Here is a 27,175-nt window from a genome sequence, read left to right as displayed (position 1 = left end):
TGCTCAATAAGTACAGTTACCTTGCTTGTGGGTTTTCTTCTGCTGTGCCTTGATTACTCAACCAGGACACAAAAGTAAAACAAAATTATCCCTTAAAAGAACCTAGAGATGGTCACAATCTCTAAAAAAAGGCATGTAGAGCCCCAGAAGTAACATTTCACTACATTAGCTGAGAAAAATAACATCCTTTAGAGCTGTTCTGAAGTTGCAGTGAGTGTTTGCTGGAGGTTTTGGCAACGTCTGGCAGCACTTGGCTGGGTTGGATCTCTCTGAGCTCAGTCTCCAACGTGTGCTTTGTTCTTATTACAGCAGGGATATCAAAAAGTGCCTCACCCCCTGGGCAGGCGTGGTGATGCAGGTGGTCCTTCTGCTTTCAAACCTTATTCCATCCATCTGCTGGGTGGTACAGACTGACTTTGGGTTATTGTAACCCATTGTTTTCAGCTGGGTCGGGCACACTGGGCTCGGTGCAGAGTTCCTGCTCTCTTCCCAAGACCCCTCGATGTGTTCTCCTCTTGGCCCCGTGGTGCAGTGCCTCTGCCATCATTGCTGTGGCTGTGGGTGAGGTCAGGCTGCTCTGCTGCAAGGGAAGGCTGCAGGGAAGGCACCCAGCTCTGCTGCTGTGGGTCTGCTGGCTCAGCTGTGGAGGCTTGAAGAGAGCTCGATGGTGTGGTGCCACGTGGCTGTCACTCAGCTGGAATTAGAGCTGGCAAGCAAAGTGCTCGTGCCTTTCCAAACAAAGGAGTAGGTGCAGAAGAAGGATGCTCAGCAGTCACCGGTGCTCCTGTGATGTTTGTGAGCTTGTGACACATCCATCATCTTCCTGCCCTTCACAGGGTGTCGTTAATTTATTGTATTACTGTTCCTTCTCTCCCTCTCTTACCTTCCTCCTCCAAGCTGCCTTCATCTCGTGGCACCAGACAGCAGCATCGCCCTGAGATTCCCTTCTTACATCCAAACACCGTGCAGAAAAGCTGTGGGGGTTCCCCTGTGTTCCATCAGGGAGGTGTGCTGGGACACAGAGACCCTTCCTCATTTCCCCCATCAGAGGGTGGGAGCAGGGGGGGGGTCCTGCAGTGGGGTCACTGGGCTGAGGCTGCAGAAAGGGAAGGGACACATGGAAAGGAGCAGCATTAACTTACTGATCTGTGTGGTTCTTGTGTTTCTTGTCTCTTTTTTTTATCTTTAAGCTGGAAAGAGGTGACTTCCTCTCAGAAGAATGGAGAGAGAGAATTGCAAACACAAGGTACAGTACAGCCATTGAATGAATGCTGCTTTATGAACTGAGTGCTTGGGAGGCTGTATGATGGAAATTGGGAGGCTGGCCAGCTTCTCTATAGAATTTCCGTAGCAAATACCAAAAGCTGATCTGCCAGCCCTTGCATTGGCCTCTTCAGATCCTGTTTTCTGTTGGGAGGAATGGCTTTAAATGCACGTCCTGGATACATACCCAGGGGGGTATCCAAGATAAGTTCTAGTTGTACAACTCAGAAGAGACCCCTGCTTGTTTTGCCTTTCCTTCTCGCTTGTCTCAGGGTCACCTTGGCTGTGGGTTCCTGCAGCCAGGCTCAATTCCCATGTTAAAAAATAATACAGCAAAAGAGCAAATGAATCAATTCCAGCTCAAACTGGGGATTCATTCAAACTCGTTATCTCAAACGTTGCTTCCTGTGGAGATCTGTGGAGGGTTGCATCCATCGCACTGCTCTAAGTGTGCTCCATCACAGAGCACCTCCACCAAACTTCAGGAGCTGCCGTTGACGTGTGGGCAGCACTCAGTGCTGCAGGTCCCTGCCTGGGAGGGGCTGTTGTGCCAGAATGAGCACTGAGGAACACACGAGGCCATTTCTCCTTTTCCCTTTTCTTTCCTGGATGTTTTCTGGTCCCATTAATGTGCCTGGCTGTGCTGCAAGGCCTCTTTTCTGGCACGCGTTGGGAAGGAGCAGGAAGAAACCCTCACGAGCCTCACTTGCCAGGCAGGGCTTCCCAAATTTCCCGCAGCAAGGAGCAACAAGCCTTTTACTTTATTTCTTTATTTTTTTAGTACATACTTCTTTCCTTCTTTCCTTTTTTTTTTTTTTTTAATCTGTGGTTTTTAATAACTTTGGCTGCTGCTCACAGACACATTGTCCTTACTGAGCACGTCTCATGCATAGAGGCACGAGGAGGGGAGTTTGCAAGCAGCCTTCTTGCAAAGGACTCAGTTCTTTGTGCTGCAGCCACGTGCCAGCACTGTGTACGTGCGGGGTGCTGGTAGGGAGCAGCACAAAGACATGTGGACACAGCCCCAGAAATGATGTTTTCTTTTCTTTTTGGATCCGTAATGTGTTCTGCTTCTTTCCCAAACCACCATACCTACGTGCGAGTGCTGCGTTCCCATGTGAGCAGTGCTTTTCCCCCCCCCTCCATCGCATTTCCTACCCCAGACAGAAATGCAGCTCTTCAGTTGGGATTAGGGTGAAGTGCAGGGTTTGGGGCAGTGAAAACACTGGGAGGTGCAAACCTTTCCTCCTAGGGCCAGAAGAGCAGCTGTGATCATCCACTGTTGTGCTTTAAATGTGAACAAGTAATGGGATGAGCCATGCATGTGTGAGGATTGTTTCCTGTGTGTGGTGAGCGTGGTCTCAGTCGTCGTGTTGATGTTTGCTCTCACCATGGGAGAGGAGTGAAAATATTTTGCACATTGTCTCTGCATTGAAACTTGCTGATGTAATGAATAAGACACGGTGCAAAGCCAGCTGTGCGCTGGGAGGAGCTGTCAGAGCAGGCTGCCCTCACTCCTCATCTTAAATGTAATCATTTGGGCAATGCTGTGGGTTATGGACTGCTTTGTGTGGCAGTGCCAGGAGCAAACTCTTTGTTCTTTGGTTTCATAGGGGCTTGAATGCTTAGAGCTGGCGTGGGGATGGTGGTGTGGGTGTGCTTGGTGCCAGACACCCATCCCCATTTATTAACTCCACCGTTATCTTGCAGTGTTATTTTTGTGAATAATTTTGCCTTTGGTCCTGAGGTGGATCACCAACTGAAGGAGCGATTTGCCAACATGAAGGAAGGTAACCAATCCAACTCCCCACCTTTTCCCATGGGTTTCCCACCGGCCGTGGCGATGACTGCCAGGTTGGTGGCTTTCCTTCTGAGCCATACAGAGAGGTGGCTGCACTGCAGTAGGGACTTCTCCAGCTCTGTACTTCTGTACAAACACAAACCAGAAATCCACGTGATCACATTATGGCTTCTGGGTTGGGGAGGACCTCAAGGAGCCTCCCAGCTAGGTGATCTCTTGGGAATGACTCTGCACATTAAGCCTTCCTGCAGAGCTTTTAGGGCAGGAGGAGCCCTGCTAACCTGCTCTGGGGTTCCCACGTTGGGACACTTAGTGGTGGGGACACCCAACTGTGGGCACCGCAGAGCTTCCCAACATGGGGGCTGCGTGCAGCTTCCCTCGTCGCATGCTGGATTCAATCAGTGGGTTCTCCCATTTAAAACTGTCCCATTGGGTACTAATGAGTTAACTAATTAGTGTTAAAATGGGGACGCAGTCACAGGTGGTGTCTTGTATGCTCCACAAGGAGCAGCCCTGATGGCACCCGAGGTGCTCTGGTGGCTTCTTCCCTTGTAACCACTTGGATAAGTCACAGCTCTGGTGGGTTATGGCAGAAGATAGAAGAATAAGAAATTCTGGGGGGAAAGAAAAAAAAGCAAATCGAGTGTGGAATGAACGGAGAAGTGATGGCTTCCATAGGACAGCTCTGTGCCAAAGTAAATAATGCATATTTTGGGCTCCGCGAGGCTGTGGTTAATAACCGGTCATTTCTAAAGGAAACTGGAAACTGATTTGCTTTTTTCTCTCTTTTCCAGGTGGGAGAATTGTGTCCTCAAAACCTTTTGCACCTCTGAATTTCAGAATTAACAGTCGAAACTTGAGTGGTACGATTGCCCTTTTTATTGCTGTTGTTCACATGAGGCTGTAGTCCTCAAAAAACACATCTTTTGTTGCTCTTCATTAAGAGTTGTTAAGAAGGAAAGTTGTGTTATTGTAGCACACATAGCAAAGGGAAATGCCTTTTAAATCACTCAAACAGAAAGCAGACAGGGGTAAATCCCAGCAGTTGTGGTGTAAGAAGCACTGATGCTGATGTGCTCAGCTGCTGGGTGCTTCGACCTCAGTGCTGCAAACAGATCTGAACAGCCCCATCCCATCCACACCCCATTGCTGTCTCTGTTTTACTGCCAGCAACGTTTGTTTTTTTTTTTTTCTTTCTTTCCATCTGAACACAGCAGACATGATGTTTGCCAGTGTTATCCTCTGCAAGTGTGTGAACTGCAGTTGGATGAGGGTTGGGGGTTGCTCGCGTGCTGTGCTGTTGGTTTTGCTTCTGACCTTCTTTTGGTTTTTATTGTTGAAAGCTATGGAAGCAGCGGGATGATCCAAGCTGCAACGTGCACGTACTGTGTCCAGAGTAAAACATTCCTTGGGTTTAAAAAGCACTTCGTTCCCTTCCTTGTGCAGCGTGGCAAAATAAAATCCTGAGCTGCAAAGCTCAGGCTCTGTTTTCTTTTTGGCAACTGCTTTTGGTTAACTGCTTTTCAAGAACAGCCGTTTGCAGGATGCCATTAAGGTGCTGGACTGAAATAGTGCCATTGTGAGTTATTTTTACTGAATTGCTGTGTCTGGAGCACTGGGCAGACAAAACTGCCATTTTTCTTTCTTGATGCTGTTTTCCATGGCATCCAGAGCTGCATTAACCATTGTTCAGCTGGCTGCTGACCGCCTCAGCTCCCTCTGTGCTGGGTTTGGCAGTCGGTGGTTATTAAAAATAGCAGAGAGGAGGCAAAGTGGCCAATGTGCTCTTTTATTCCCCTGTAAAAGCTCTGATCGTAGCTACCAGTTGGTCCCACCTTCCACAGCACTGCAGTTCTGTGTATACCAGCTGCTGTGTCATGCTGGTACTGAAGTGATGGAGAAATAGGTGATGGAGCTTTGGCTGGGAAGGGGGTTGGTGCCCCAGCGCCTGGCTGCTGCTTTGCCTTCAAGGATGAGCAGTGAAATAGTCTGAAAAACACAGCGGAAAGCATAAAGCTGAAGAAAGAGGCAGCCTCCATACTCAGTGGTTATGGAAATATTCGGACACGTCCCAGACCTATTAATTCTAGGGAACAAAACAAACATGGGTGAGAGAGCAAATGTCAAACTGGTTTGTCCTCAATCTGAATATAGTGCCATTTCCACGGGTTGGATTAATGGTGTTCTGTAAGCAGTCCTAGACGCAGGGCAGAGCTTTGGGATTTCCTAGGCTTTCTGCTGGGTGCATGCAGTGGGTGAATCGCTTCCCTTTCTTCCTGCAGATATTGGCACTATAATGAGAGTCGTGGAGCTGTCACCACTGAAAGGCTCTGTGTCGTGGACTGGGAAGCCAGTCTCTTACTACCTGCATACTATTGACCGAACCATAGTGAGTATCACTGCAGGCTGGGGCTCTGCCTGCTGCGCCTGCGCAGAGCCAACGTGTCAGCATCACACAGCACTGCAGCACGCTGCTCCTCAGCAGTCATTCTCAATTCTGATTGCTCTGTCGGGTCCGTAGGACTGAGCAGAGCTCAGTGGCAGTGCTGATGCATCCACTGTTCTTCTCTTCCGTTGGTCTGGTGGTTGGCAACCCTGAATATAGCAGGGAGGTTGAACCTGGAATGGTCATCGTGGTCCTTTTCAACCCAGGTCATTCTATGATTTATTAAGGAAAACAAAAACAACTCTGTAGAAGCACCAACTTATTATCAGTGTTTCTTGCTGTAGGAGAGCAAGATATTTGCTAAGCCTGCTTCAGTCTGATAGTGGTTTTGGGAGAGGATATGCCATAGTGTGGGTAAATATTTGGGTGAAGTGAAGGAGGTTTGCTGCACATCACCTTCTGCTGAGTGCAGGTAGGTCTCACAAAGCTTCACACTGAGGATGGGCTGTGGGGAGCTGATAGAGCCTTGTTGGGTTTGGGTTATGTCCTGCCCGTGTCCTTCACTGGAGGAGAAGCAGTCAGAATTTCTGCATTTATCTTAAATTAATGTTTATTCTTATGTGTTCTTCAGTCTTGACTTACAAAATTATCATCTTTGTGTTTGCAGCTTGAAAACTATTTTTCTAGTCTCAAAAATCCAAAACTCAGGGTAAGTCTCAGCTGTTTTCTGTAGAAAATTCAGAGTAATGGGGAAGCCAGCAGGAGGGCCTCGGTCACTTCTTCAGGGTGTACAGAATGGGTAGAAAATTAAATCTTCTTGCTAAGTGAGGAGCAGTGTGCATGGAACTAATTGAAGTGAAGCATCACACACCATCAAACCCTAATACAATCACATTCAAGAGCTCTATAATGGCGAATTAATGGGGGGCCTCCAGGTGTTCTTCACTTGCCCTGGAGACCTACAGAGAGCTGCTTGTTCATTAAAGCACCGAAGTTTTAAGGAGGAAATGATAGTTTGAATCTTTCCCAGTGCTCCACTGCATGGAAATAGGAGTGAAATAGGAGCTGATGCTGCTGGGACTTCCGTTGGGAACACAGAATGTGTTGGCAGTCATTGTGGTCTGTGCTGTCACACATGGAATTAAAGTGCCAAAGGATTTTTGGGACTCTGTTGGGCTTTATCCAGCTGAAACAACTGATGGCAGCGATGTTCCCAGTGATGGGATAAAACAAGGCCGTGAAGCTTAAAACTTTGGGAGAACGTGGATTTACTTAGCAAGTCCTGCAAGCAGACTTGGGATTCAGTTATTCCAGACTGTTCAAGCTTGGGAGAGGAAAAGACCTCTCAGAGTCAAGGGGCAAAAAGAAACTGAAAATCAGGTGGCATCCACGTGCTGTAGAGCTACCTTGTTTTTAAAGGGGAGGATGCCTCAATCTGCCATTTATTATAGAGTCTGGATGATACATTGCTCAGATTGCAGAAGGTGTCTGAATCTTTATGCAAGTTTAACCCCACCTGGAAGGTACCAGAAAGACGTTATGAGCAGAGTGACATTCCTTGTCTGTAGTGCCTAGCAGAAAATGAAGCTGAGAAGTTGCTGCTGTGCAGACCTGGTTAAGGTTGAATTGGGCGATGATTAATGGTTTGACACTTCAAATCACATGAGGTTATTTTTATAGTGATGTAGGGGTGCACGAAACGTTGGATGTGTGGGTAAAGTGCTGACTAAGGGACCTTTAACTGCAGTGAGTGGTCTGGGAAGGTGGGGTGGAGTGAGGGAAGAGTTTGGGGCCAAGCGAGGAAAGACAGGGATCTGTGTTAGAAAGGGAGGAACACAGGAACAAATCATTGACTCTTTTAAAACGTTTGTTTAGGAGGAACAAGAGGCAGCTAGACGTCGTCAACAGCGAGAAAACAAGAGCAACACAACTACTCCAACAAAGGTTCAAGAAAACAAGGTGACTGTCCTGCAGGGGAAGTGCATTCAGCGTGTGAACTGCTATCACTGTTGCTGAGGAGAGGACTGAGTGACACTTGGGGATTGCCCTGATAATTCTGGGGCAAAAAAAGCATTGCCACACGAATGGCAGAGCTGGCTGAGCTGCCCTCAGTGCTGCTTGGAGAGCTCTTCCTTCAGTCTTGCTCAGGGTTGCTGAGTATCTTTGGCAGCGTTTCCTCTCTCATTCAGTCGTGTGATTCTGTTTGAAATGCAGTGTCTGTGCACAAATATATGAAGTATGGAATCTACTCTGACTTAAATGAAAGTCAGTTGAAGACTATACAGGACTTGCATTGACTTGGGTAGTCAACAGGAGAACAACCAGCTCTTAGACAAGAGTGAAACTTCTCTTTCTGTAGTGAGTGTGCCCAGAAGGGAATTAGCACAACTTCTGGGCAGCTGGGAACAGCTCTAGTTGAGTTCATTGGCAGCTAACTGAACAGTTGACTTTCATGAATATATTAAACAAAGTTATTAATGCTTGCTTAAAAGAAATGCTGCTTGTGTAGGTAGCAATAACCAAAGGGCTTTCTGCTTTTAAAAAATCTCGCAGGATTCTGGTGCTGAAGAAGAAAAAGCTGGGGCAAATGCTGTTAAAAAGCCATCTCCCTCTAAAGCACGGAAGAAAAAACTGAGCAAAAAAGGAAGGAAAATGGCAGGCAGGAAGCGAGGGCGTCCCAAGAAAATGAACACTGCAAATACGGAGCGCAAGACCAAGAAGAACCAAACTGCACTAGAACTTCTGCATGCTCAAACTGTGTCACAGACATCTTCATCCTCTCCTCAGGGTGAGTTCAGAGAAGCCTGTCCCTCTGTGCGAGCGTAAATAATGGATGCACTGAGGTCATTCTTCCTTTAGTGCTGCTTTAGTTTGGTTTGTGCCATACCTTCTCCCTTACCACTGAAGCAAAGTGGAGGTGTGCCTCTGTGAGTCTGTAGATGCTTGGCCAGGAGCTGCAGCTGCCCTGTTCTCACTGCTGTCTCTTAAGGCCACACTGCAGTTGCCCTTCCAAACAATTGGTTGCAGTGTGTCTGTCCAGCAAAGTTAGCAAATCTCACTGCAGGTGAATGCTTTGGAATGGTAAAACTTCTGTGCCCTTCCCAACTGAAAGGCTGTCCGTGTTTCTCCCCTCAGATGCATACAAGTCACCTCATAGTCCATATTACCAACTACCTCCTAAAGTGCAACGGCATTCATCCAACCAGCTGCTGGTGACACCCACCCCACCTGCACTACAGAAGCTGCTAGGTAAGGCTGTGGCATCCCTGTTTGTGAAGGAGACCTTTGCTTTGGGGTTTCTAAACATGCAGGGCTGTTAGTAGACAGACACTATTCTATGTGGAAGAAGAGAGGGGGTCATCTTGCTGCTGAAGTTGCTGTCTTGGTCTGTGTTTGGTTTTGATTTTGTTTCAGTTTGGCACAAAAGGGAAGAAATTGGGGTTTAGCAGGAATCCAAAATAGCTTTCGGTGCAAATAGCTCATCAGAAACAGCTTTAGTTTAAATGAAGCCATTCTCTTAAATGATAGCAGCACTCCATTTTCCCTGTGAGATGCACTGCAAAGTCAAGCAGAAATGAGATGCTGTCTGAATTTGACACTTCTCTGGAGGAAACCTTGATGCAAAAGTCTTTGCAGTACCCGTTGCGTGCTCGGGTTGCCTGTGGTTGCAGCAGAATGGCTGCAATGGTGTGGTTGCAGCTGTGATGTAATGTCCCAGGAGGGCTGAGGAGGAGGAAGGTGTGTTGCATCATAGAAGTAAAAGGAGGGTGAGGATTACTGCAAGTAATCTTTGTAGAAAGAGCGAAGGTTTGGGCTTTCATAGCTGGTCTTGTGTTGTTTCTGCTGCCAGTGTATTAAAAGCAAACTCCTCTTTCATCATGCAGGCACACCATTAGCACCCACTGTCTTCCTCTGAGCTTCACTATAGAGTGCACTTCTCATAATTTCCATGGGTTACCTATGAAGAGCAGCTGATGGATCCCAGAGTTCAGCTTGCACTCAGCATGCTTTACATTGATCCTTAATGGCTCGGTCTGAGTGGGAGTCCAAACAAAAAGCCAGCGAGTGCAGGGCCTGGGGGGCAGGGGAGCAAATGGACCCAAACAGGAGCTTTCTTATGCTTAAAATACATCGTTTCCTTATTTCTTTGCAGACTCTTTTAAGATCCAGTACATGCAGTTCATGGCATACATGAAAACTCCTCAATATAAAGCAAGTCTGCAACAGTTGCTGGAGCAGGAGAAGGTGGGTGCCTATTCATAATGCTTCTAAACAAAATTGCTGGGCTACCAGATACCTGGAAACAATGCTGTGTGCATCTGAACAGCAGTACAGCACAGGCTGATGGCGGAGACTCAGCCAGAGTGCTAATCAGGATGAATGCATGGGGATTTAATTGCTGGCTTCGTCAGTCTTTGCATGTTTCAATGTCCTGTCTGCAAACTGGGAGGATGCATTGCTTGCAGTGCACCTGGCCAGGGAAGGCTTGCCTCAGTTCTTCTGTTTTTCCCTCTTTTTTGACATTCAAAGCTGTGTGCACACATGCAGGAAGCTTCTGGTTTTTGAAATCTTACTCTTTTCCCACTGTAAAAACCTCAACGAATCCCGAGTGCGTGGGCATCAGAATGGTTCATTAAACGTGTGACAAACTGAAGCATGGAGTCAGAAATAAATACAGCTGTCTCCTAGCTAAAGGATGCTCTGTTTGATCTCTTAATAATGGCAATATGTTAAGATCACGTGGGCAGGAAAAGTTTAAATTCATGGCATTGTGCACGTGGAAATACAGACCAAGAGCTGCTGCTGCCCAGTGCTGCGTTTTGCTGTGCTGTGGAGCTGTTTCTCCAGCAGAGGGAGGAGACTTACTGCTGAAACAGCCTTTCTTCTATTGCTTCACCTCAGTCAATGAAAAATTTAAGTCCTTTCTGAATTAGTCCCGATGATTATGGGATCTTCCATCATGGGAACTCTTTTTCCAAATGAGAAAGGCCAACTTGTGCTGCCCCATTCGCTGCTGGCCATCAGTTGGTGCTGCTGTGCTCTTGGTGCAGATGGATTTTTCCCTGTGGTTGTTGCAGTTTATTTTTCAGCTTTTTCCCGAAGCAGCCTATTTCCCTTCTTGTTCTGTACTTGTCAGAAAAGTCACCATAAATTTAACTCGCCTCCTTGCCCAGAAAACAGAATGAGAAGCGTTAGTGTGCAGGTGTGGTGCTGTACTCTGGAAACAGAACTGAAGTGGGGAAAAATAATGGGCTCACGTTGGTGTCTGACAGCTGCTTTGTACTTTGACATGGAAATGGGAAATTCGGCGTGAAAAGATGTTTTTAATGGGGTTGCTGCACTCCGTTAAAGCACTCAGAGCTCCGTGTTGAGAACACAGCTAGGTAAACTTCCCAGCAGCAGAACTCAGGGCGAGGCACTGCTGTGTGTGCTATTTAATAACTCCCTCTAACACGAGGGTTTTTACAGTACAGGAGAACCCTTTTGTGAATACAGTTTGAAAATAAACAAGTTGTATGAGCTGCTGGTTCACTGAGAACCCTTAGATGGAGCTGTCAGCTCCTTGGCTGTCTGGCAAGGCTGAAAGAGCTGGTGCTGAGAGCAGAGCAGCTACATCAGCAGCACAGGGGAGGTCAGGTTAGCACTGCAGCCACTCAGCTGCCTGCTGGGCCCCGTGTTTTCTTGCATGCGTTGGATCTGAATGGAGTGCTTGGAAGATCAGGACACTTTGTGCCCTTCTCCTCCTCTTTCTCGGGAGTCACAGCTCAGTTTCTGCACAATTCCTGTTTGGCTTCAACAGCAGAAGGTGAAGAGGAGTGGGAACTTTTTTCTCCCTTTCTATGGGGAGCTGAAAAATGAGGCTCCTCGGGCAGCCCCATCCTTGCACGTTGCTGCCCGCACGTCTGTGACCATGAAATGAGTAAGCAAATATCGAGCTGAGGAATGCAATGGGCAGGAGGTGCTCTGCCAGCACAGGGCTCTGGTGGCTGCAGGCATCGTGTTGTCATCATTGCTCCGAGAGCTTTGCCTGATTCCTGGCTTTCCTCCCACCTCCTCCACTGCGTGTTTCCATTTGCTGAGTACTGTGTAGGAAAACTCTGAGCAGGGGCTCTGGAGATTCAGATTCTGTTCCCTTTTTAGTAACAGATTTCCTGCAGATAATCTGTTCCAGTTCTGCTCTGTAGGACGTGATTATTACTACTTCTTTACAATGCAGTAGGAGGGTAAAAATGAATTAAGACTGTCCTGATTGTGTTTTACCATCGAGTGGAAGAAACTACTTCGAAGCTGTTTCCAGCTTCCTTATATTCAGCAAAGCTGACAAATGCAGCTCACAGAGCTGGGTTCGTTCACGGGTCTCAGATTCACTCCCAGTTTGCTGTGCAGACTAAATGTGAACACCTTACTGAGCTGGACCATGCTGCACTGGTGCTAAAAGTGTGTTGTGTCTTTTCCCACTTCCAGGAGAAGAATGCACAGCTACTGGGGACGGCACAGCAGTTGTTCACCCACTGCCAGGCACAGAAAGAGGAAATCAAACGTCTTTTTCAGCAGAAGCTCGATGAGGTGACTGTGGTCTGGTGGCAGCGTGTGCTTGTGGTCATCTGCATGCAGATGGGTTGGAGAAAAATGAGGCCAGAGCAGCGTTAGGTCTCAGAGCACCCTCCTTTTTGCTAAATCACGTGGAATCTCTTTCACTCTTCGATTATGTTTGGTTTGGAAGTGCAGGAGGAAGTGTAGTGGCTCTGTGCAAAAATAGTGCTCTGGACTGGCAAGAAATGAAATGCCAATTTCCAGGTTAAATGGCTGAACAGCAGCTCCAAATGGGGTACTTCTGTCCTTTTCCTCATCCTCTAATTATTATTAAGTGCCTCAGGGGGTGCTGGGGGGCTCCTGGGAGCTGCAGGTCTCCTCAGCCTTGCTTCTGAATGGGCCATCATCTGGAATTGGTGTGTCAAGGCCTTACTGAGCCGTCTCTTGCTTTCCCTCTCTCCCCCCTCCTGTGTCCTAGTTGGGAGTGAAGGCTCTGACATACAACGACCTGATTCAGGCTCAGAAGGAAATCTCTGCTCACAATCAGCAGCTGAAAGAACAGACCAAACAGCTGGAGAAGGATAACAGTGAACTCAGGAACCAGAGCCTGCAGCTGGTGCGTACAGAGCTTGTGTCTGAGCAGCAGTGATGCTCTCATTCATCTGAGGGGGAAAAAGCATGAGCTGATGTGCTCATAGTTTTCATTTCAGTAATTCAGACTTTAAGGTAGGCAGGGGGAGATCTGGTCGTGGGTCTGGTGAGTGGTAACTGGTTTAAGAACGACCCAGGTCACCTCCTCCCAAGTGACACAAATACTACAGGGCCCTTTTGTGCCCTTTTGGCTTAAGCTGGGAGGAGTTTTGGGCAGGTTAAGAACCTTCTTGCTGTTACCCTACTGAAAGGTGACTGCCTTTCACCTTGTAGCTGGAGCAGTGCGAAATGCTGAGAGCTGTCTTTGATCCTTTTATCTCATGTCTCTGCAGTTGAAGGCACGCTGCGAAGAGCTGAAGCTAGATTGGTCCACGCTGTCACTGGAGAACTTGCTGAAGGAGAAGCAGGCGCTGAAGAATCAGATTTCTGAGAAACAAAAGCACTGTTTGGAACTGCAGGTACAGAGCAAAACACAACTCCAGGATCACCAACCCGGGGCAGCAATGAGAGTGCTTGGCTAAATATGGTGTTAGGGGGTGAGCTTGGTGGCTGCTTTATCTGGAGACCAGTCCCTGTTGTTAGCAGGGGTTTGGTAAACTTTGAGAACAAGGATGTAGATAACTGTTGAAGAAAGTAGATGCTGTGACCTCATTCTCTGGTAATGCTATGGAAGAGGGAATGGTGGTGTATCATTAAACATCGTTTAAAAGCGTGGCCTGGTGAAAAGAAAGGTCTTGCTTGTCTGCATAGTATGTGGCTTCAAGATAAAGTCTTCTGAAGTCTCATTTCTGGAATGAGGTCCCATAGAATGTCGCTGCAGTGAAATGAAATGTGAAAGAATTTCACTTTTTTGTGTAATTCTAAAGCTAATCCAACCATGTGCAGGACTTGTGTCTATACAGAGCGTGACTCTGACTTCAGTGACTGACACTACTGGGTTATTCTGTATTCTCTCTATTATATCAGAGACATTTTGTTTGCTTCCAAAATGTGAAATGTGCTTTCTGAGAGTTTCTGAGCCATTCCCCTTCCCTGCACGTCTCGGTTCTGGGCTCAGGGCAGCATATTGAAATCTGTTCCTCAAAGCGTGGGTCACCCCTTCTGCATTATTCCCAGAGATGGGGTCACTTGTTCTGCGAGGTACATTGAAGCAGCGCTGCGATGCCTTGGAGTTATTATGTGTGATCTTTTATCATTGTCCTCTTCTTCATTTAAAGATCAGCATTGTGGAACTTGAGAAAAGCCAAAGGCAGCAGGAGCTGATGCAGCTGAAATCGTACACGCCGTCGGATGAGTCACTGTCAGTGCAGCTACGGAATAAAACCCATCTGAGCCGTGATGCTGAGGCTGATCATGGCAGGTTCCAGCTGGAGCTCGAGTGCTCCAAGTTTCCTATGCCCCACGTCAATGGCATGAGCCCTGAACTGTCCATGAATGGCCACGCAACTCCCTATGAGATTCACAACGCTTTCAGCAGGCCGTCCTCCAAGCAGAACACCCCTCAGTACATGACTTCTCATCTGGACCAAGAAATAGTTCCATGCACCCCAAACCACAGCAGGCAGAAGGCAGACAGGATGGCAAGCCTGTCCTTACCTGATTATACCAGGTTTTCCCCTGCTAAAATAGCACTAAGGAGACACTTGAATCAAGACCACGCAGTCAATGGAAAAGCAACAACAAGTGAGATACAGAGGTGAGAGCCATCATCTCTGGATGGAAGGGCTTGATTATGTTGATTACGTTCTTTGCTGTGAGAGCGGTGAGGTGCTGGAACAGCTGCCCAGAGAGGCTGTGGATCCCCGTCCACCCCTGGAGGTGTTCAAGGCCAGGTTGGATGGGGCCCTGGGCAGCCTGGGCTGCTGTGAAATGTGGAGGTTGGTGGCCCTGCATGTGGCAGGAGGGTTGGAGCCTTCTGATCGTTGAGGTCCTTTCCAACCCATTTTATGATTATTTTTAATAACAGTGGTTTATTTGGATTGTGGAAAAATACTTTTAAAGGTAGAGTTCTGTTTACTTACAGTTTTTGTCTCAGGAGAACCAGCAGTTCAGCTGCTTGGGTGTTATGGTACCTTGGGTTTGGTGCAGGAATACTTTGCAAAGCAGAATTTGTTAGCTTCGTATTCTGATGATGGCAAATCTCTGTTGCAGAGCTGACCACGTCAAAGAGAACGGCCTTACATATCCAAGCCCCAGTATTTCCAATGGCATCAAGCTGAGTCCTCAGGAAACTCGGCCCTCTTCCCCAGCGGCCTTACCGATTGCAGGCGAGAAGGTAAGAGATCTGCTTTGGTGTGAGCATGGAGACTTGACAACTGGTAGAACAAAGAGGTTTCCAGGCTGGGAGAAGCAGACATGTTCTGGTCTGTGATCAGCTTGGCATGGAAAATAACACAGAATGCAGGAATTGTGGTGCAGTAAGTAAGAGGAACTGGCCAGAGGAAGAGAATACGGTGCCATGTAAGATGTGCTCACCTTTGACTTGCTGGTTTGCATACCAAATATGCTGGTAATGCAGTAGAGCTGTATTGGTCTGCTGAGCGTCTACTTCAACTAGAAAACCAGACTGCCTTTTGTATTAAAAAAAATTAAAAAAACCTCAACCATACAATTGGTCCTGCCGTGAATCCTCATGGTGCTCATTTCAGAGCAAGCAGGTGCCCTCCAACAGGAGGTTACCATGGAAATATTTCTGACTGCTGCATCTTCTGTGTTCAGAGGATCTCAGGCTATGAAGCCTGCCAGCTGAGTGCTCTTCACAGAGCTGTGACAAAACTGTGACTGGGGCAGGAGCTCGCCTAAGGCAGCCTTTCCCTGATGCTTATGGGCAGCAGGAGCCTTAATTTACATGTTTCTGTGCTGTTGGGTACTTCTGTCCCAGTGTATTGGTGTTGTGTGCATGCCCTGGCTTTCCAGAGCATATATAGTGATACAGTTATCACTCTTAATTATGTAATTCTTAATGAGGGAAAAGAAAAAAGAAGAAAATCTAAACAAGCACATTATCACTAGCTCAGAATGTCTCTTCAGTAACAGCTTGCAGTTGAGAACATCACTTTATCATTTGCATTTGCAGGTTTTGAGAGAGAGAACCTCTGTGAGTAATGGAGAAACTATCACCAGCCTACCCATCAGTATTCCTCTCAGCACAGTGCAGCCCAATAAGCTCCCTGTTAGCATCCCTCTGGCCAGCGTAGTCCTGCCTAGCCGTGTTGAGAAGGTGGTGAGTAAGGCATTATCAGTGCTTTCCATCCCTACGTACCATCACGGGGGGCAGAAATGGGGTGCTGTGTGCTGGAATCCATAGCAGGCTGCTAATCCTGAGTGCTTTGTGCCGCTGCTGGGGTTCGTCCTCTTGGCTCTTATCCATGCTCCTGTGTCTGTGGAGCGGTGGTACTTTCAGCCAGGAGGGAAAGCAAAGTCTGTGCCTCGAGCTGATGGGCTGAGTGTTTGCCCTGTGGAAAAGTACAGCTTCTGAGGGTTTGTGGCTTTGGGAGCTGGGAATCCCATTTGTCTATTGATTTGTTTGTAGCCCCCACGCCTTCCTGCCTGCATCACAAGACTGTCCCTGCTCAGCTGGGTGGTCTGTGGGCGATGTCCCAGCTGTGAGGGATGAGCCCAAGCAGTGCCTTGAGGCTGGGACAGCCTCTGTGTGCGTGGTATGGAGCACATGCTGGGTACCAGCGCACTGCAGCAGATGGCAGCGTGTCTTTGTGTCCCATACCAGTCTGTGTTTTTCTCAAAACATGATAAATCTGGGCTATCTAGGGATTAGAGCTGCTTTCCGTGGCAATCTACCACTGCATGTCAATTTTGTTTAAATGGGTGACTTCTGAGTACCCTTCCTGCACTAACACTCCTGTTTCTGCCCCGCAGAGAAGCACACCTAGCCCAGTTCATCAGAGCAGAGACTCATCGACACTTGAAAAGCAGATTGGTGCTAGTTCTCATAATGGTGTAAGCAATGCTGCTGGAAACAAGCCACTGGCTTTGGCTACCTCAGGTAACAGCCTCAGCGGCGCGGAGGTGCTCTGTCACACCCACGTGTGCACACACCTGGAGTTTTGTGAGCAGGTCACTCCGGGCAGATCAGCACTAGGGAGGTGTGCCCTTTGTCACCAAACCAAGGGATCACAGATTATCATCTTCTGAGCCTGTCAGAACAGCGCCTACAGCTTGGATAGGTTTCAGTGTGGAGTTTTCGTTGGAGTCTGTCTTTATCTGAGCTGCAGTGGTTGGGTTTTTGTACATTTCTCTTTGTGGATGAAGAGATTCTGACCTCTGCAAGTTGCAAGCCATCCAAGCGTTCCACAGCTGTTCTATGAACTGTAAACCTGAAAAGTTCTCTTTTGCAGGGTGGTGGTGGAGGGCTTTTTTTTTTTTTTTAATAGTAAAATTAATTCCTTTAAGGAAATCACAGTGATGTCTCACGAGCATTTGTGAAGGCACTAGAATCTGGGAAACAAGCGAAAGAGTAGGGATGCCTTTCAGTACAGACGTCACTTCTGAGCTCGCCCATCTGTTGGAGTTGTGGGCTGTAGCTGTTCAGGATATGGAAATGCTGGGGACTGAGAAACGTAGGATCTTGCATACAGAAGCTGCCCTGCAGCTGATCCCTCGTCAGAGTGCATTTGTTCTTTGTGTTTTTCACCTTGAGGGGCTTGTGTTGTTTCTAGCATCTGTTCTGCAAAGAAGGGCTTGGCTGCAATTTTCTACACAAACAAAGAATTATTTCAAAGATGATGTAAAACAGTACTGTATTCCCTTCTGTCCTTTCCACGTAGGCAGCCCGGAGACAAGGCCTTACTAGAGCACTAAACCCATTTGTGATATGCCATGAGAAATACCTCATCCCCTTCCCAGGCTTATCCCAGATGGCATTCAGCTGCAGTGAGGTCCCATCACTTAGAAGCCACTGCTGTTTGTTCAGTGTTGAACAGGACTTGGGCTGTATAGGCAGAGTCCCTTATTTTTGAGGAAGGAAACCAACTCAGTTTGGCCCTCTTATTTCCTCGATGATAGGAAGGAGTAGAGAAGCAGGAGCCCCAACGTCAGGAGGTGTAACAGTTTACAAGAACCTTCCACTGGAGGTTCCATTACAGCTACCTCCACACAACACTGGTGAGAGAGCAGAGCAAATTGTTACGGCCTGAGTGGAACTGTGAGCGTGCAGAGCCAGGATCCCAGCTGCACGGCCAGCCAGCCCCAGCCATCCCACACAACTAGCACTGTGACCTATCGCTCTGCAGAAGCAGTGATGTATACTTTCCCTTTCAACAGGTTTTTCTTACTCTTCTGGCTCCGTGGCAGTCAATGGAAATCTTACAAACAGCCCAGCCCATCTTAACCATAGTGTTGATCAGGCAGCTCTGGACGACTCCGGGAGTCTGTTTAACTCAGTAGGGTCTCGGAGTTCCACTCCACAACATCCTTTGCTAATGATGCAGTCGAGGAACTCTGGGCAAAGCTCCCCTGCTCACCAGCACTCAGCAAGCCCCAGGTTAAATGGCACCTCCCAGAGCCTGGTAGGGGGCCTGCACTATGCAGATGCTCAGAAGATGTTTGCCGATGGAACAAAGGGGGATCTTCAGTCTGATGCAGCATTTTCAGATCCTGAGAACGAGGCCAAGAGAAGAATCATCTTTACAATCTCTCCTAATACAGGACATGTAAAACAATCCCCTTCCACCAAGCACAGCCCCCTGCCCGCGGGCGCTCGGCTGGACTGCGGCCCAGCACACGCGCAGGACGGGAAGAAGCGCGGCCGGCGGAAGAGATCCTCCACTGGGAACCTCAGCGGGGGCTCCGGGGTCTCCCCCAAACGCAAATCCTTGCCCGCTGTGTCTGGACTCTTTACGCAGCCGTCAGGTTCACCGCTCAATATCAACTCCATGGTAAGGGCGGGAGGGAAGGGCTGCAGGCAGGGCTGGGGAGATCTCTTTGAGTTAGAAGTCGGCTTCTGCTGCTTTCTTCTTGGGCGTGAGGACGTCACAGGGCTAATGGCTGGGACTGGAGTGACGACCCTCTGTGGAACGGCCCCTCTGAGGGGCAGGGGAGCTGCTGAAAGTTAGGGAGCTGCTTTGGTATAGATATCACAGAATGGTTCTCACACTGTTCCAACCCCTCTCCAAGGGCTGGGTGCCCAGGGCCCTTCCATGGCCTTGAATGCCTTTGGAGCACTTCTCCAAAGAGTTCTTCCTGTCACAGCACTAAAAATTAACAAGCAATCTCGTCTCTTCCAGCAAAGCTTGTTTTTACAGTGAAGTTGCTCTTTTTTTTTTTTTTATCCTGTAGATTAAATATTTTGAACGTAGTTTAAGCTAAGATTGACTAAACAGCTCACGAGTGCCAGAAGCATATGGTGTTCCCACGTTAATAAGCCAGCTCCACAAGTTGTGCTCGTGGGATCCTGCAGTGGCAGTTCGAGAAGAAATGTCGTTTTCCCATGTCTTCATTTCTGCGTTCAAACATAAAATCAAATAATGAGAATAAGATATTTTCTCGAGTTTTCTTAAAGCCTTCATCCCAGGCTCTGCTGCATGGTGCTGGGGGAGAGCAGTGGCAGTGCCAAGTTGGCCTGTCCTAAAGCTGAGTGCGTTCATATCCTTAACAAGACGCCTTGTTTCTACAGCGGTGCTCTCACCCATAACTGCTTTCTTTCCTTCTTGCCCAGGTCAATAACATTAACCAGCCTTTAGAAATAACAGCCATTTCCTCTCCTGAAAACTCCCTGAAGAACTCTCCTGTTCCTTACCAGGACAACGACCAGCCCCCGGTACTGAAAAAGGAAAAGCCCCTCACTCAGAGCAACGGCGTTCATTACTCCCCTCTCACGTCAGATGACGAGCAGGGATCTGAAGATGAGCACAACAGCACCAGGTGAGCGTGCATGAATGACACCGACCTCGTGAAGTAGCAGTGGTGACGTTCTCTGAGCAGGCATCGACCTTGGCAAAGAGCACAGAGTCTGTGACAGCTTCTGCTTAGCTTTCAGTGGATATTTCTAAATGGTTTTCCTGTCCTATGTAGCGCCTTGGCTTTATGTGCTTCAGTCAACTGTTAGGATGTAAACATGAGGCTCTGAGTGTAAATATGAAGGCAAACGACTGCAGTGAGTGCTACAACCTTTTTATTTTCCCACCAGGATCGAGAGGAAAATTGCAACGATATCGCTGGAAAGCAAATCTCCACAGAAGACTGTTGAAAATGGTGGGTGTGAGGGATGTAAACTGCTTGGGGCAATGGTTGGGCTGGGGAGTGGGTGGCTGAAGGTGTGGTTAGTAGAAGGCTGGTGAGCAGAGTGCCATCCCACCAGGGCTTTGTGTTATCATAATTAAGACAGGTGGCTGATAATTACAGATCTTGGGTCAGTTCTTTCTCTAGTCACAGGCCACCAAAGATCTGATGAGTTATGTTGTGCCGTGCTAGGACTTGGGGAGGGATCTGTAGAGCAAGAGTAGATCAGCGTTCTCAAAACTTAGCAGATGTGAAGCTAAATATAAAGGATGTGTAGGTGACTTCACAGGTACTCTGCTTTTGGGTCAGAAATAGAATTACAGACTGATAAAATCCAGGTGTTGAAGGCAAAACCTACATTTTTAGTGAGCAGGTTCAGTGCAAACTGCCTTTTGGTACTTAGAAACCTTTCTTCCAAACCAGGTGGCGGCTTATCTGGGAGGAAACAAGCACAACCCAACGAGAACATGAACAGCAGTAAATGGAAATCTACTTTCTCACCAATATCTGACATCAACCTGACCAAAACCACGGACAGTCCCTTGCAGTCTGTGTCGTCTCTGAGCCAGAATTCGCTGTTTGCCTTCAGGCCGTCCTCCGAGGACAGCCTCGCCATGGACGCCAAGATGGCACACACGAGGAAAGGCATGGCCATGCCCTCGTCGGGGGCAGATGGGCTCAGCCCCAGCACAAACCCCACCAACGGGTTCGCCTACAACGGTGGGCTGTCGACTGACATTGGTTTACACAGCTTTATCGATGGTGCTTCTCTTCCACACAAGGCCTCGGATGGGACGGCTGCTGCCTGCTCGCTGGGTTTCCAGTCGCAGCGGAGCAAAGATGTGGGGATATCAGAAACAAATCCTTTCTTGAACAAGAGGCAGCTCGAAGGCCTCGGCGGCGCCAAGGGAGAAGACCTCAGCCGAGCGGGAGTCAAAAGCAAAGACATGAGTGAAATGAGCATTCGTGCGGGGGGTTCTTCAGAGAAAAACTCTTTGCAGCATAACGGGAAGGTTGGCAAAGGAAGGGACCGAGACGTGGAGTTTAAAAACGGCCATAACCTTTTCATTTCTGCTGCTGTTTCGTCTGGTGGCCTTCTGAATGGGAAAAGCCTTTCTACTGCTGTTTCTTCAGCAGGCAACCCAGCATCGTCTGTGCAGACGCACCATCCCTTCCTCAACACTTTGACCACTGGATCGCAGTTCCCCCTCGGCCCTATGGCCTTGCAAGCCAACCTCAACTCGGTGACAAACTCCTCAGTATTGCAGTCCTTATTTAATTCCATGCCAGCTGCTGCCAGTCTGGTCCACGTGTCGTCAGCTGCAACCAGACTGACTAATTCTCACACTATGGGGAACTTCTCTCCTGGGGTTACAGGTGGAACAGTTGGAGGTAGGCAGAACTCTTTCTCTGGTCTAAGACAGGGCCTAAAGGAAAGTCTGACGCTGCCTCTCCAGGGCTGAAACCCTTTCACTTCCACAGGATGTGAAGCAGACCTATCCCACATAACACGTCTCTTCTCTCCCTCCGAAATTAAGATGAGTCCGTGGCCCCACAGTGAAATCCCATGAGCTTTGTCCACTTGTTGTATCACCTCAATGAAAGAATACACCCGACTTTGTGATTTCATAATGTATGTTTGTTCAGATGTTGCTGTGTTGGAACCAGCCTAGGTCTACCTGCAGGTAAAAGGTTTAACCCGTTGTGTCACCGAGCAAAAGGAGCTCTGTCAGCTTGAGCAGAGGTTGGGATTAGGATTGAGTATGATCCAGGAAGAGCAAAACATCTGAGGAAGTGGTGTTGGGGATTGTGTAGCATTCTGGCTCTTGAACAGACACTGAGAGCATCTTTTTGCCAGGAAGGGCAGTGCCATGTGCACCTTCTGCTTCTGGGGTTCTGCTTGGCAGGAGCAGCAGACAGCCTGTCCCAGCTCACTGTCCAGGGCAGTCAGTGTCTCTTCCCCATCCGTAACCATTCAGGCACCGTGTCGGGAAATCCTAACTCTCACATCTCTCAGCACGTAGATTGGCTGGAAACGCGGTCTCCCCTGCGCTGCCCCGTGAGTGGGAGAGCAGGAGGGGTGGGGAGGGAAGAGCAGCAGTCTGAATCTTCAGATCAACGGCTCTGAGAGACCCCGTAATCTCTTCAGAGCCTGCCTGTGTGGTATAGCACTGACAGTTCTGGGGTCTGACCACGTGTCCTGGTGGCACGTGGAGGTTGGCAGTAGGAAAGGTAAGTGAACCTCTTGTACCTCCTGGCCTGCACCATTACCTCTCATTGCTTGCCGCCTTCTCATGCTGCATATTTTTGTATGGGGCCATAACTACTACAGTTTTGCTTTTTTTTTTATTTTGTTTTGTTTCTCTTGTCACCTGAGACTGTACAAAGCCCATCTGTTGAAGCTGAGTTTTTCTCTCCTGTTTGCAGGTATTTTTAACCATGCGGTGCCTTCTGCCTCCTCTCCTCATCAGTTTGGAGCCAGTTTCAGCAGCAGTGCTGTCTCTAGCAGCACAGTGCTAAGCTTAAACCCCCTGCAGGCTGTTGCCAGCACCTCATCCTCATCCTTCCCACCCCCCTCCTCTAATTTAGTAACATCTAGCGAGAATAGAGCCGCTCAGCACCTCAACAGAGCGCCAGTGCAATCTGTTTTCCATCCACCTCCACCCCCTCCTAACGTTTCCTTGCCCCCACCTCCTCCTCTGCTTGCTTCTAACCCCGACCTCCTGCACAGCCCATCCGTCCCACCCGGCGACGCTTTCCTGCCATCCTCCTCCTCCGCTTCTGTCCACTCTAACACCGCTCTGTCTATCAAGCTCGCTTCCCTGCAGCACAAAGCCTCCCGCCCCTCCTTTACCGTCCACCACCCCCCCCTGCCCCGCTCGGCGCTGGCACAGTCCGTGCCCCCGATGGCGCAGCCCACGGCCGCCGGCGCGCCCGCCATGTGGGTCACGCTTGGCATGCAGCCTCCTTCCGCTTCGCACCTTTCTGGGGTTAAGCCGCGATAAAGAGCTTGCTTAGCTAACGGTTCTTATGTTGTAAGGTAAGGCTAGAGACGAACCCCAGGAGTGGTGCGCGAGATGCTGAGTGATGCTTCTTCCTCTGCAGAGAGGGGTGGGCACGGGCTGTGAAACAGAAACCTCTGAAATGTGGGATAATGCGGTGGCAGAGGGCGGAGAGCTCCGTGCTGCCTGGGCTGGGAGTCAGGATTTCTCGACAAGGAGTGTTGACTCTGCTGTTCCACTGATGTTGGGATTATGTTCATGCGATGTTGGGATCGCACCTTGCAAGCGTTTGCTTCTGAGGATCAGCAGTCAGGAGGAGTGTCTTTATACGTTACGGTTTTTATACGATTATCAGCGGTGGTTTCCCCTCCAGCACAGGGCAGGGAAGTGGAAGTGGATGATCTTTAAGATCCCCTCCAACCTAAGCCGTCCTATGATTCTAATGCAGACATTGCTCCTTCCACAAGTCCGTGTTCCCATGGCGCTGGGGTGAGTGATGCTGCTCCCAACCTCAGCCAACAACAGCTGCTCAATAACCAGAAAGTTCCAAACCCTCCAGGTCCCAACTGCAGCTTCAGAGTGCAAATGCACTGCTGGTGCACTGCAGTCAGCACATCCTCTGCATCCCTGGGAAACAGCCACAGGCAGCAAAAAGGGGTTAGAATTTGCAGCAGAGAAGAGGAAACCAAGAAGCCAAGCTGAGCACTGCAGCTTGATCTGCACACAGTGACAGTCTCCATCAGAGCTTTGCTATAGAATCATAGAATTGCTCACTTGGCAATTGCTCGCTCCCTGGGTAGACTGTAGGGAATGTGCAGGGTTGGCTGCTTTGTGCTGGGGCTGTAAGAGAGAGGAGGGTCTCTGGAGGCTGTATGCATTTCTACTGAAGCACTGTTTAAATGCCTTTAGAATAAAGCGCACTGGCACGGAGTTGGGCACTGTTGTTATGAAAAATGCTCTGTGGCATCGTGATGTAACAGCTTGGGATCGCAGAGCTCCAGCAGTGTGAGGGCCCTGAGCTCGCTCCGTGCTTTACCTGTAGGTTGTTGATGTTGTTGCTGTTCACTGATCCCAAAGCTGCATAAAATCGATGGTTGGATACTCTTTACTGCTTATAAAACATATGCCTCAATTACAACATCCCTGAGAGATTCTTTTGGCTGTGCATTGTGTGTAGCGCCTTCGCCACCAAATGGCTCGGTGGGCACAAATGTAGTCCCCATAGGCATTGGTGAGGCAGGTAAGTGCCACCTTGGCCCCCACAGGGAAGCCGAGGAAGAGTTTGATGTCCCTGTGTTGTGGCCGCAGTGACACTGATGTGCTGATGGGGTGGGCTGAGTAGGAGAGAGCTGGGGGAGGAGGAGGAGGAAGAGGAGGAGGTTTGGGGCTCTGTGTGCCCGAATGGCTCACACAGTGGTGGGAAGGTCTTCTGCTGGAGGAGGTGCCTTAACTGGGTCTGGGGTGTTGCAGAACCAGCTGCCATCCCATCAGGTGTGCCTCGCCATCCCGTGGGGTGCATCTGTTGGGCAAAGCAGGGCCGGCACACGGTGGCTGAAGTCCACTGAAAGGCAGCCAGGTGTCCGGAGGTGTTCTGAGGAGCAGAGCAATGCCCCCAGGAGGTGCTCTGTGGCACACGTTGCTGCTCCATATGATATAGGTCAAATATTTGAGTGTTTTCCCCAACTTCAGTATAAATCTGTGTGCTCAGAGCCAATCCAGAGTTGAGGGGCTGAAATAATCCGCTTAACTTCTCCTCCATAAGGTAGTAACAACTTCAGAGCAGATCAGTGTGCCCTAGAAAAGGGTGAAGCCCCACGTGGGCAAGCAGAGACCTTCCTCCTCCCCCCAGCGGGGTCCAACTCTCAGGGGCCTCCTCCTGTCTGCCTGTGGTTGAGTCAGTGCTGTTGGGTCAACTCTTCCTCCTTTGCTGGCTGAAGGTCTCAAATCTCGGTCCGGTCGCGGTCTCGGAGCAATGTAGAAATGATTGACACATCTGACACGCTGTGGATTTTGTCATTGAGATGAGTCTCTTCCTCTCCTGTTGTGCAGGTAACTAGGATTTCTACCTCAACCCAATGTGACCTATGCAAGGACAACGTGGACCAACTTCACTCGGCTTCCACTGAAAGGTGCTCACTGGCCTGTGCAGGGGTTCTGCTCTTACTACTGGACAAAACACAAACCTAAAAAGACCTAAACAACAGAGAAAATAATATTTACTGTGAATCTGAGTTTAAAGGAGAAAAAAAAAAAAAAGAAAAAAGGAAGAAAAAAAAAAAAAGCAAAAGAAATACTTAAGGCTCCAGTTTGTATTGTTGATAGTTTAGGTAAAGTATTTATCTTTTTTAACGTGAAAATAATTTTGACTTATTTTATTCCACCTAGAGTCATAAATACAACTTGTGGGTAAATTCTCTGAATAACTAAGGACTGGCACACCAGCAGAGATGTAAAGAGCCTCTTCTCGGTGCTATTTCATCCGTCAGAACTGTGCCTCTAGTTTGATCCTTGGTGCTGAATTTAGAGGGTTGACCAATGCCAAACCCAGTTCTCAGACAGGTCTGCTTTTATTTATTCACCTTCCTCTGTTCATATCCCAAAATCCACTTGGTTTACAGCCATGCGTGCTGCGGCGGTCTTTCATCTGGCGGTTTGCTCCGAGGAGAACCGAGCCACTGGGTGGGTTTTAATTGCATTTGGACAAATGAGAGCTCGTGCTCCCCTCTGGAGTGGCAGCTGGATCCCAGGGCAGCCTGGTTGAGCAGGAGGGATCCGAGTCCTGCCCCAGCACACCGCACTGGGCCGTCCGCAGGCTGTGAGTTTCGGTAGCTGGTCTGGTCACTTTGGGATGTCATTGGCATATGAACAGGGTGCATGATCACTGGGATTGGTCAGGCCCTCGAGACGACATTGGGAAGACTGAACATAGTGCTTCTGTACCGGTGCAGGTAGATTTTTTTCAGCTCGTTTCTGTTCCGAGTACAATGTATTTTGTTGGTAGAGTTTTGATACTTGATTCAGAAATGGCTTAGACGTCTACTAAGTGCATTTTGCTTTTTGTATTTCTTTGCTTTAAGTGGATCTGAATGGTAGTTCACAACGCCGCGATCTCGCTCGCCGTGCTGCCCCTGGTGGAACTGGTGCATTGAACTGGTGCATTTCGTTGTATTGTGACTCGGTGTTCTGTGTACAGAAAGAGCCGCTCGGAGCAGCGGCTGTATTTTATAGAGATGTGATGAAAATTTATAAATTTCATATACTTTATTTCCTTTATTTTTAGACTGTACAGTGCACAGTAAACGTGTAAAAACTTATTTATTCAAGTGCACAAAACGAGGAGAGAAAGACGACCCATTATGTAGACATTGCCCAGTCTGTAGGTCAGACTGGACCCAGCACCAATCAAGGAAACTACAGTCAAAGAAGGGGAATTGCAACAGCAGAATGACGGGAAGAGAAACACGTTGAGGTGTTGGGGACATCTGCATGGGTGCTCAGACTCAGTGGGGTGCCCCAGGGCCACAACAAGCCGGGCTGGGTGCCATGGCTTTCATGCCTGTATGTGAGATGGCTCTGTCCTTGCGTGCTCTCCTCGAGGAGCAGTTGTCTGACAGCTTCCACCCTCTGCAGGTTCCGTGTAGACCTTTTTCTTCGTACCTGTCATGGTTTCATGATTTTTCATTATCGGTATTCCACATCATAACATCATGCAATGTACTGGGGGTTTGACTGCTGATGCTCAAGTTCCGGGTGCCTGTCCAGCGGAGAAGAGCAGCTACGTTTCCCCAGGGGGCTTTGCGGTCAGCGAGGAGATATAACTCCCGGCAAGGTCACCTGATGCTCTCTTCTCTTCTCTGCCTGCGCTGCTTCGCTTGCGCTTCTCTGCCTGCGCTGCTTCGCTTGCGCTTCTCTGCCTGCGCTGCTTCGCTTGCGCTTCTCTGCCTGCGCTTCTCGCCTGCGCTTCTCTGCCTGCGCTTCTCATCTCAGCGTTGTGGTAAGGCCGATCCACTATCAATTTCACATTCTCTCTACTTATAAAATTCTGTTGATACCATATTTAGTAAATTACTTTGTTTTACCTCAGATTGTTGCCACTGTTTTCAATTATTTCGGGGTCCCTTATTTTCTTTTTTTTTCCCGGGGGCGCGGATCCGCGGATCCCTCCGCCCTTCTAGTCACGGAACCGGGCCGAACCAGCCCGTAAACCGTTGACATTCTTGGTGGAGAATGCGGGCAACAGTTGCTTTTTAGCTTTTTGAACAAATCTCTCTCTCCGCTCTCAGACAGCTTCATTGGGAAAGT

General features: G+C 48.7%; 1 protein-coding gene across 3 annotated transcripts in view; it reads left to right on the top strand.

Annotated features, from left to right (window-relative positions):
- DOT1L (DOT1 like histone lysine methyltransferase) overlaps positions 1-26,956 on the top strand; it is a 56,061-nt gene extending 29,105 nt beyond the window's left edge. For all 3 annotated transcript variants that reach the window (XM_085211978.1, XM_085211980.1, XM_085211979.1), the window contains exons 8-28: positions 1,191-1,246; positions 2,974-3,053; positions 3,859-3,927; positions 5,347-5,453; positions 6,118-6,159; positions 7,326-7,409; positions 8,004-8,238; positions 8,586-8,699; positions 9,604-9,695; positions 11,916-12,017; positions 12,463-12,600; positions 12,968-13,093; positions 13,853-14,331; positions 14,787-14,910; positions 15,712-15,858; positions 16,512-16,638; positions 17,916-18,529; positions 19,309-19,514; positions 19,780-19,844; positions 20,295-21,263; positions 22,299-26,956. In XM_085211978.1, coding sequence (XP_085068104.1) covers positions 1,191-1,246; positions 2,974-3,053; positions 3,859-3,927; positions 5,347-5,453; positions 6,118-6,159; positions 7,326-7,409; positions 8,004-8,238; positions 8,586-8,699; positions 9,604-9,695; positions 11,916-12,017; positions 12,463-12,600; positions 12,968-13,093; positions 13,853-14,331; positions 14,787-14,910; positions 15,712-15,858; positions 16,512-16,638; positions 17,916-18,529; positions 19,309-19,514; positions 19,780-19,844; positions 20,295-21,263; positions 22,299-22,876 — 4,554 coding nt within the window. In that variant the 3' untranslated portion in view covers positions 22,877-26,956. The remainder of the gene's footprint in view (positions 1-1,190; positions 1,247-2,973; positions 3,054-3,858; positions 3,928-5,346; positions 5,454-6,117; positions 6,160-7,325; positions 7,410-8,003; positions 8,239-8,585; positions 8,700-9,603; positions 9,696-11,915; positions 12,018-12,462; positions 12,601-12,967; positions 13,094-13,852; positions 14,332-14,786; positions 14,911-15,711; positions 15,859-16,511; positions 16,639-17,915; positions 18,530-19,308; positions 19,515-19,779; positions 19,845-20,294; positions 21,264-22,298) is intronic.
- The last annotated feature ends 219 nt before the right edge of the window (positions 26,957-27,175 follow it).

This window comes from Meleagris gallopavo, chromosome 30, assembly GCF_905368555.1.
Source record: "Meleagris gallopavo chromosome 30, MGAL_WU_HG_1.1, whole genome shotgun sequence".
In the NCBI taxonomy this organism is placed as follows: Eukaryota; Metazoa; Chordata; class Aves; order Galliformes; family Phasianidae; genus Meleagris; species Meleagris gallopavo.
The sequence above is the reverse complement of the archived record's forward strand: the minus strand, read 5'-3'. Positions and strand labels throughout refer to the sequence as shown.